The sequence below is a fragment of the Eumetopias jubatus genome, unplaced genomic scaffold, assembly GCF_037043125.1.
Source record: "Eumetopias jubatus isolate StellerSeaLion01/CBP00866 unplaced genomic scaffold, mEumJub1_p1.0 scaffold_1, whole genome shotgun sequence".
NCBI classification, from domain to species: Eukaryota; Metazoa; Chordata; class Mammalia; order Carnivora; family Otariidae; genus Eumetopias; species Eumetopias jubatus.
In genome coordinates this window covers 205,141,395-205,151,254 of record NW_028274807.1, presented here as the reverse complement: position 1 = coordinate 205,151,254, position 9,860 = coordinate 205,141,395, and the positions used below count along the sequence as shown (strand labels likewise).

Here is a 9,860-nt window from a genome sequence, read left to right as displayed (position 1 = left end):
TTCTGGCACCACCTGAAGAAAAAGCTGGGTTTCCGGAGCCTTTTGGATTTGGGGATTTCAGACTGAGGACCCATAAGAGTATCTGCAGGAGCTGTGGGCAGAGTTGGAAGAGTTTGATTGTCATGGGCACTATTTAGTGAGGTCTCCGTAAACTTGGTAGGATGGAGAAGGGGAGAGGGAAGAAAGGGGGAGGGGAGGAGGAGGAAGGGAGGAGAGGGGAAAAAAACAGGGAGGAAGAGGGAAGCCAGGAGGGTAGGGGAGGGGGTAAGGGGGAGGGCGGAGCAGGAAAGAAGTAGGCGGAGGAGCAAAGAAAGGGGAAAGTGGAGGAAAGGGGGAAGAATGGAGGTTTCAGGGTCAGAGAGAGGAGGGGGAGGAGAAGTTTAGGGAAGAAGGAAAGGGGAGGAGGTGGGGGGAGGTGGGAGAGCAAGCCTCCAGCCCACATTTGTGAGTGAGTGAATCTCAACTCCAACTAGTGTGACAGCCCCAGTCGTCCTCGGTTTCTTTACCTGTAAAATGGGGTGAGCACAACCGTGCTACCTGACAGGGTAAGAGTGCAACTGTAGTTACTGGTCATTACCGACTCTGCTGAACTCTGGCCCCAACTGGTGGCTGGCTCTGGGCCTGTCCTCCAGATCTGCCTCCTTGCCCCCCATTCCACCAACCCTGGGCAACTACAGAGACCAATGGTAGCATGTGGGAAGGGTGGGAGCCTGCCCAGCCCTGGCCTCGAAATGGAGCTGGAAGCAGGCCCTGGCCACCTCCCAAGGAGAGAGCTGAGAAGGTCGGCCAAAGCAAGGCAGAAAACAAGCTGGGGTGGAGTGGGCAGGGGTTGGCAAAGGAGGGGGAGCTTGGACGGTGGGATCCAAGGCAGTGGCCAGCACGCGCACAGCACAGGCAGAGCAGGGCCCAGGAGTCTGCAGAAATAGAGGTTCTGGAGGGCCCACCTTCTCAAGCTAGGTTTGGAGTCCTCTGTCTTGGCCTCATCGTCCCTGCCTGAGCTTCTGGGAACCCACGAGGAAGCAGCCAAGACTGAGGGTCTGGTGAGCCACTCCAGGTCAGCCAGGGACCAGGGTGGTGGGCAGCCAGGCCAGCGCTGGCCCGTGCCTGATCAGGAGGTGGGCTTTTGGGTCTCTGGGTGGGCATTTAGGACTTTGGGTGTGGGCGGGTGGGAACCTGGTGTGTGGATTTTGCCCTCCCTGGGCTCCTGGGGTATTACAACTGAGAATTTGACAAGATTTTGCGATATGGATTTGGGATAAGTTGGGTCCTTGAAATGTATTATTAAGACTCAGGTGGGGTTTGGATTTAGAGCCTCTTGGGGCTCCTAGGCTGAGTTTAGGGCTCTCCGGATCCCTGGAATGTGTCTTTAAGATCCAACAGGCGTCCGTGCCTAGATTTAGGACAAACGGGGCAAGAATCCAGTACAGACAGGCCCTGGATGTGAACCAGAACTGTCCGGACCCCGGGGGTAGGAATCCGTTTGCCATCTAGAGCTCAGCCCGGAGCCACGCCCCTAGGCTGCGGGCACACGTGTTTTCTAAACGCCGCGCGGGGGCGGGTGGGGGGAGCCGTTTGGGTGTCTCCAAGACAGCGGACGCCCTCTTTGGGCCGTTCTAGCCCCCGGGTCTCGTTGGCCGTTGTCTCTCTGGCCTGGGGCCCCTCTCTATGGTCGTGGCCTCCGGAAAGGGGAGGGCCTTGGCTAAGAGGCTGAGGAGCTCGGAGCGAGACAGGTCGGAAGGGGGCCTTGGGGCGGGCCTGGTCTGGCTGATGGGGAGGGGCCTAGGCTCTAGATGGGCCAGAGGGAGGCCCGGAGGGTGACGACTGGGCCAAAGCCTGAGGGTGGGGCTAGTGGCCAGGGGTGGAACCTGGGCCTTTGATTGGGGGCGGGCCAGGCCCGGGACTAGGGGGAGGGGCCTAGCTGGGAGTGGGCGGGGCGTGCGTTTGGGGGCGGGACCAGAGGGCAAACTGGGGGCGGGGCCCAGTGAGTGGCGGAGTAGGACTAGAAGCGGGACTGGGAGGAAAGCCCAGGACCTGTGGGTACTGGGGTGGATCCTGTAACCCGAGGACAGCGCTAGGTCAAGGCAATGGGGGAAAGCTGGTCAAGTGACTGGGAAAGGCCTCTGTCTGTGGTAGGGACGAGGTGGAGCACATGCTTGGGGCCAAGTCGTGAGAGTGGAGCTTGGGTTCAGAGTCCAGCCGCTAGGTCAAGACATGGGGTAGGGCTTGACAGTGACTGGCGGTGCCCTAGAGCTGCGTCTGAGGGCGTGGCCTGTACTAATTGGCAAAGAAGCCTGAGCCGGGCTAGGAACACAAGGGGAGGCCTGTGTCCCGCGTGGGACGGGGCGGAGCCCTGATCCGGGGGCGGAGTCTGTCCGGGACCGGGCCAATTCCAGGCCCGAGGGCGGGGCCTGGCTCGAAGGGGGTGGCCTGGGCTCTCCGAGGAGGCGGAGCCGGGGCCTGGGGGCGGAGCCCGGCTGGCCGTGGGGCGGGGCCCCAGCGGTCCGCGGCCTCAGCGCTCTCCGCCTCCCCAGGATGCAGGCTCCCGGGGCAGGCTCGGCCTCGGTGGTCTCGCTCGTGCTGCTGTGGCTGCTGGGGCTGCCGTGGACCTGGAGCGCAGCGGCGGCGCTCGGCGTGTACGTGGGCGGCGGCGGCTGGCGTTTCCTGCGCATCGTCTGCAAGACTGCAAGGCGGGACCTCTTGTGAGTGCAGTTGGGGCCTGGGCCCGGGCCGGTTGCGCATCTTGCGGGTGATCAGAGGGAGGGTGTTGTAGGGGCGGAGTCGGGGGCCCTGAGGGCTTGGGGAGAGGGGCTTTGGAGACTGGAGGAGATGCTTAGATGAGGGCGGGGCTAGGGGCGGGGCCGGGGCCTGAAAGAGTGACGGGTGGGGGGCGTCTCTTGAGGGGAACTGCAGGGGATAGCTTGAGGGTCTCTGGAGGGAGATGAGTAAGTTTCAAGATTCTAGAGGCTGTTTGGGAGACCTCAGGGGGCTGGAAGGTAACGGGGATCTTTGGGCAGCTGGTAGGGGTTCCAGAGAGCTGGGGCTGATTGGGAGGCCGTGGGTATTTGGGGTCTTTGTGGGGACTTGGTGACGGTGAGAGGCCTCTAGAGGCTCTTCAGGGATTCTGGTAGGTCCCTAAGGGCCCACAGTGGCGACCCAGGGGTCTTTGGGGGCTGCAAAGACACTTTGGGGTTTTTTTTAGGGCTTTCTCGGGGAGGGGGTGAGGGATGAAAGGGCTTCTTGAGGCATCTGTAAGAGACTTTTAGGGTTCCTCAAGGGTGTGTATCTCCTGGGGGCCATTTACCGGTTTCTCTGTGGCCCGGGGCGCTCTTTGAGAGTTTGGGATCTGTGCAGGATTTGAGGGGTTCAGGGTTTGTGGAGAGGTTTTTGTGTATTCCAAGACTTGTTTGGAGATCTCTAGAGACCGTGATTTCTCACGAGGGGATTTTGGTGTCGTATACAGATATCCTCGGAAGAAGGTCTCTGGGGTGTCTCCGAGGGGCTTGCTTGAAGAAGCTGTTGGGGGTCCTCCTGGGGTGAAATAGGTGTTGCTGGGATTCCCATCAGAGCAAATCTTAGTAACAGCCCCCACATGGGAATGCCTGAGCACCTGCTGTGGATTGGCCAAGCTGATCCTCTCAGGGGGGGAGGTGGGGGAACTAACAGGCTCTGTGCGCAGCAGGGATGGTGTGGAGCTGGGGAAAGGTCCACTGCCAATTGGTTCTGAACCTTCTAGAATTCATCCTTTTCTCTCCATGCCCTGGCCCCTACCTCCAGTCTTTCTGACATGCAGATTTGACCATGCTGTCTGTTCACACACCCTCCACAACCCCCATCCTCTGCAGGAGAAAGATTCAACCTCCAGCTGGACACTAGTCTGTGACCGATGCCGGGATCTGCTCACTAGCCACTCCCCACCTCCATAGGTTCAACTGACCCTCACATCACCTTGCCTTGTCAGACTCAGGATGTTCCCTCTGCCTGGAACATGCTGAACCCTTTTGCCTGGTGATGCCTTATGATGTTGCCTCCTTCAGGGGACTCTGCTGAATTTTCCTACTCAACACTCTCCCATGGTTCCTTGTTGCCCTTAGAATCTAGACCATGCAAGGTTTCTGACCATGTCCCCAACCTCTTCCCCTTTCTTTTCTTTAAAAAATTTTTTTAAAGGTTTTATTTATTTGACAGAGAGTGTGAGAGAGCACAAGCAGGGGGAGCGGCAGAGGGAGAGGGAGAAGGAGGCTCCCCACTGAGCAGGGAGCCCGATGTGGGGCTTGATCCCAGGACCCTGGGATCATGACCTGAGCCAAAGGCAGACACTTAGCTGACAGAGCCGCCCAGGCCTCTCCCCACCTTCTTTCTTTTGTCACTTTTCCAGCTACACTGGCCTTCTTGCTGTTCCTCAACATGCTCAACCCTGGGACCTTTGTACTTGCTGCTCCCTCTGCCTGGATCACTCTTTCTCTTCCTTTTGCCTGGATCACTCTTGCTCTTCCTTTTCATCATGCCATGGCTTGAGTGTCACCCCAGAGAGCCCTCTCCTGACACTGCGTCCCTGTATGCCCTCCCACCTTGTTTTGCTCTTTGGCAGAATGGCCAACATTTACAGAGTGCTCCTTCCGTGCCAGGCATGCTAAACATGACTTCTTTAAGCCCTCCCAGCAACCCTGTGATGTGGCTGCTCTCGTGTCCCCATCTAACAGATGAGCAAACTGAGGCACAACGTAGTTTGGTCACTTGCCCAGGGTCACACAGGGGGCAAGTAGTGGGGACAGGATTTGAACCTAGGCGGTGTGGCTCCAAAGCTTGACTGGTTGCCACTAGCAGCATTTGTCATTTGTAATTATCTTTTTTTAAATGATTTTTTAAAGATTTTATTTATTTGAGAAAGAGAGAATGAGAGACAGAGAGCACGAGAGGGAAGAGGGTCAGAGGGAGAAGCAGACTCCCTGCTGAGCAGGGAGCCCGATGTGGGACTCGATCCTGGGACGCTGGGATCGTGACCTGAGCCAAAGGCAGTCGCTTAACCAACTGAGCCACCCAGGCGCCCCTTAAAATGATTTTTTTAAAAAGATTTTATTTATTTATTTGAGAGGGAGAGAGAGAGAGAGCACGAGCAGGGGGAGAGGCAGAGGGAGAAGCAGACTCCTCGCTGAGCAGGGAGCCCGATGCGGGACTCGATCCCAGGACTCCTAGATTATAACCTGAGCCGAAGGCAGACCCTTCACCGACTGAGCCACTCAGGCGCCCCGTCATTTGTAATTCTCTTATGTGTCTGCTTTCTCGCCTTTTAATTCTTGAGTCGCTTTCCCCCAACCAGGCTGTGGGCCCTGCAGGGGCACAATAGAAGCCGTGTGGGGTCTTCATGCCACTGTGGACCTGGCCTCCACATAGGGTGGCACATGGCAGGAACCGTTCCCTGGCTTCCTTGGGCTTGTCCAGGCCCCAGCTCTGCCTCACTGAGCCAGAGTATCTGTGCCTGGCTGTCTCTCCCGGGGATGGGGCAGGAGCTGGGACGACTCCAGCTCCCTGACACAGGGCTTCACACACTTTTCTATAGGAGGCAGCCTCGAAGATGGCCCAACCGCCTGGTCTTCACATTCTCATATGATCCCCCCTGCTCTGAGTGTGGGCTGGATCTAGCAACTTACTTCCAATGAATAGAATACAGCAAAAGTAATAGGATATTATTTCCAAGATTAGTAATAAAAAAGACTGTGGTTTCCATCTTGGGTACTATCTCGGATCACTCCCTCCGGGAAAAGCTGGCTGCTGTGATGGGAGGCAGCCCACGTGAGTGAACTTGGAAGTGGATTCTGTCCCAGTGAAACCTTGAGATGACCCCAGCCCCAGCCAAACACATTGACTGCAGCCTCACAAGACACCCTGAGCCAGAACCACCCAGCTAAGCTACTCCTGGCTTCCTGACCCTCAGAAACTGTGAGATAATAAATGTTTCCAGCTGGTAATTTTGGAGGGAATTTGTTACAGAGTGATAGCTAACTGACACAGCGTGTATAGCCTCTCTCGGGGCCAGGCTTTGTAATGGTCTCACAGTCCTGTAAAGAAGGAATGCCTACTAACCTCACTTTACAGGCTGGTGAAGCAAGGCACAGAGAGATGAGGTCATTTACCTAGGAATGCACAGCCAAGGAGGGCTTAGGGCACTGGAGTCCATGTTCTTAGCTACTGTGCGGTGCTGGGGGTGGTGGTGGGGCTACATTTAGACCCGGGAATCAGAAAATATTTAAGCACCCGGCCCCACTACATCCTGTATCCCATATTTCTGGCATGAAATCCGATCCCATTTATCCGTGTTGGGTTTCTTTCTGCCCTGGTGCTCTGGGGCTCGGGGTGAAAACATGAGGGGGCAGAAGGAACAGAGGGTGAGAAGAGGTCTCAGGAAGGGCCCAGAGGCGGACAGTGGCTTCTTTGTCTCCGGGTGGGGGTGGCTTGGGCTGCCGCCAGGCGGGGCAGCCCAGGCATGTGGCCGGAGCTGAGCACTGGAGTCCACTGCCTGCCCACGTGGATGTACTCCAGAGAAAATGGGGGCGAGGGCAGGACGGGACAGGCGGTGAGGGCTGGGCCCCATCATGAAAGCTTGTGTAACCCGATCATGACTAGCTCCAGCCTCAGTGTCTGTTTCCTGGAGTGTCATGTATGGATGGGGGACCTCCTTGCGGGGGCTACTTCCTGTGGCTCCCAGCCTTGCTGGTGGTCCTTTTCCCGTGGCTATAAAAGTAGCACCAGCTCCTGGGGTTCTTGGGGTGCTCTGTCAGGTTTACTCACGGGAAGCTCTTAGAGGAGAGCTGGGTACCCAGTAGGCACTCAGATGCATTGTTGCTGACTGCCGTCAGCTGGTGGAGGGCCGTTGGCAGCTGTGTAGGTTGGGTGGTTGGGGGCTGGGTAGCCAGAGCCAGCGTGGCTAGCTGTGGACCTCAGCTCTGCCCCTTGCTGCCTGTGGAGCATTACCCCCTGGTCTCAGTTCCTCCATCTGTAAAAATAGTCCTTATGTAGTACCTCGTCTTCAAGAAGCATGCATTGAACACGTCCTGTGTGCAACATGGGCACTTGGCCTGCCACATGGTACATGGTGAATGCTTTATCAATGCTTTGTGGCAAGCCTGAGGAAGAGCAGAGGGACCCTGCTGGGGGCCCGATTCTGGGCTGTTCTGCCCTGACTTGCTGTGTGACTTTGGACATGTGAATTCATCTCTCTGAGCACCCACCTCATCCTGTCACCTGTCACGTGGAAATCATAGGACCCTACTTTGGAGGGTGGCCATAAGGTTAGCTCAGTGCCTGGCACATAGTAGGTGCTCAATAAGTGCCAAGGCCGCTCATCTTAGCTATTCTGTTTACTGTTGAATGGGTGAGATATCAGGATCTGATCAGGGAGGTGGATGGGTGGATATATAGACAGTTATATTTTATTTTATTTTGAAAAGGTTTTATGTATTTGTCAGAGAGAGAGGGAGAGCATGAGCAGGGGGAGGGGCAGAGGGAGAGGGAGAAGCAGACTCCCCACTGAGCTGGGAGCCCAATGTGGGGCTCGATCCCAGGATTCTGGGATCATGACCTGAGCTGAAGGCAGATGCTTAATCGACTGAGCCACCCAGGCGTCCCGACACTCTCTTTCAATATTTTTTTCATTTTTTGTGTGTAATAGTCAATATATAACATTTGGTACAAAATTCAAATGTTGGAGAGAGGTTTACAGTGAATGTTGTCCTCTCTGCTGCCCCCAGCCCTGCAGTTTCCTTCCTCTGAGGCGTCTTCTGTCTCTTTCCCAAGATACAGTTACAGGAATATGCACAGACCTTCCTGTTCCCTGTGCCTACAGATGGCCGCACATTCTCCATCATATTTCTCACCTGGTGCCTTCTTTCCATTTTTACTTGTAATTTTTACTTTTATTAAAGTCAGGCAAGCTTCAAGATGAAAGACACTAAGCCTTCTACCTCAAGTGGCAGCTGTGTCCCCTACCTTTCACCCATAGCCACATTTTTCCTTCCCTACCTGGAATGACTCTTACCTCTTGTCTGAATTTTTTGGGCTTTAACTCCATATCTCTAAATGGCTTATGTGACAATACCTGCATTTTTTCAGTTGGAGATTTGATCTGTCATCTACCTCCATGGAATAGGAGGATGTGACATCCCTTTCTCCCCCTTGTCCTCACTTTCTTCCTGTTCTCCTCTATGCATGTACACCCCCTCTCCAGCAGACACATGTTTTCCCATACCTTCATTGTCCCAATATTATTACAGTTGATTCTCATTATTTGCAGTAATTTTGTTCTATAAAGTCACTGCAAACATTGGATTAACAAATACTGAACCATCGTTCCTAGAGCAAATACAGGGTTAGGTTTCTGCAAACCTTTGGTCACAACATTTTTATCAACCAAGCAATAAATAATCTTGTTCTATGTTTGTTCTATTTAAAGACACCTCTTTTTTTTTATTTAAAGATTTTATTTATTTGACAGAGAGAGACACAGAGAGAGAGGGAACACAAGCAGGGGGAGTGGGAGAGGGAGAGGGAGAAGCAGACTTCCCGTGGAGCAGGGAGCCCAATGCGGGGCTCGATCCCAGGACCCTGGGATCATGACCCGAGCCGAAGGCAATACTTATTGACTGAGCCACCCAGGCGCCCCAAGACACCTCATTTTATATATATTATTTTTTTTTAAGATTTTATTTATTTATTTAACAGAGAGGGAGAGAATACAAGCAGGGGGAGCAGCAGGCAGAGGGAGAGGGAGAAGCAGGCTCTCCGCTGAGCAGGGAGCCCAATGCAGTGCCTGATCCCAGGACCCTGGGATCATGACCTGAGCCTAAGGCAGACACTTAACCAACTGAGCCACCCAGGTGCCCCTCTTTTTTTTTTTTTTTTTTTAAGCAAGCTCTGTGCCCAATGTGGGGCTTGAACACATGATCCCAAGATTCAGAGTTACATTTTAGCCAGGCACCCCATATTCTTGTTTAAGAAATATATATTCTTGACTCATTATCATTAAAATAAATATTTTAATTTCCACACTCACACTTGACTGATGCTCTGGGTATAGACTTCTAGGTTGGAAATTATTTTCCTATCAGTGAACTTATGGCCAACAGCATTATAACTCATGCCTGAACAAAACTTTCTAAGTAAGGCACATCCCAACCTTCTTGCATTTAGAAACACTAGACCGCACTTTCGCATTATGCCTGGGAGCTATGTTAAACAACAAAATCACCAGCAAAAAGGAGAAAAATGCAAAAAATGTGGCACTAAATAGACTGCCAAAAGGATGCTTGTTTACAATATGAGCTGAAACAAGAAGGCAGAGTGTTGCCTTGTTTGACCTGACCTGGGAATATGCACATTGGCAATGCAATTTTTTTGCCCCTCTGTGTGTGTCCTCGAATGGTTGTGAAAGTAACGTGAATGTTGATTTTGGGGTTACAAATAAATTTTAGTGAGCAGGCAAATTTGCAATGAAGAAATCTGTGAATAATGAGGGTTGACTATTATCAATTATCATAATGTGGTCAGGTCAGTAGTCAGCATTTACATTGTTTTGACAATGTATTAATATCAGTAATACTATTCTCACTCAGTTGAGCCGTCTAGGATACTATCATCATTTCTTATTCCGTTAACAACCTTTGTGTATTTTCTTTGGGGTTATTGATTGCCTTTATATTTGTTAGTTTTGTTGATATTTATCACTACTTCAAGCCCAAACAACAGTTGTCTCTCTCTACTCTCATGACTTTTATAGCACAAGATGGGCTTTCAGTTTCACCTTTTTGATTTCTTTTTTTTTTTAAAGATTTTATTTATTTGAAAGAGAGAGAATGAGAGACAGAGAG

General features: G+C 53.0%; 1 protein-coding gene across 1 annotated transcript in view; it reads left to right on the top strand.

The window, feature by feature from the left end:
* Positions 1-1,681: 1,681 nt before the first annotated feature.
* The window catches only part of SLC27A1 (solute carrier family 27 member 1), a 33,089-nt gene continuing 24,910 nt past the window's right edge, over positions 1,682-9,860 (top strand). Inside the window, exons 1-2 of the mRNA XM_028087195.2 lie at positions 1,682-1,730; positions 2,532-2,699. Of these exons, the coding sequence (XP_027942996.1) occupies positions 2,533-2,699 (167 nt within the window). The 5' untranslated portion in view covers positions 1,682-1,730; position 2,532. The remainder of the gene's footprint in view (positions 1,731-2,531; positions 2,700-9,860) is intronic.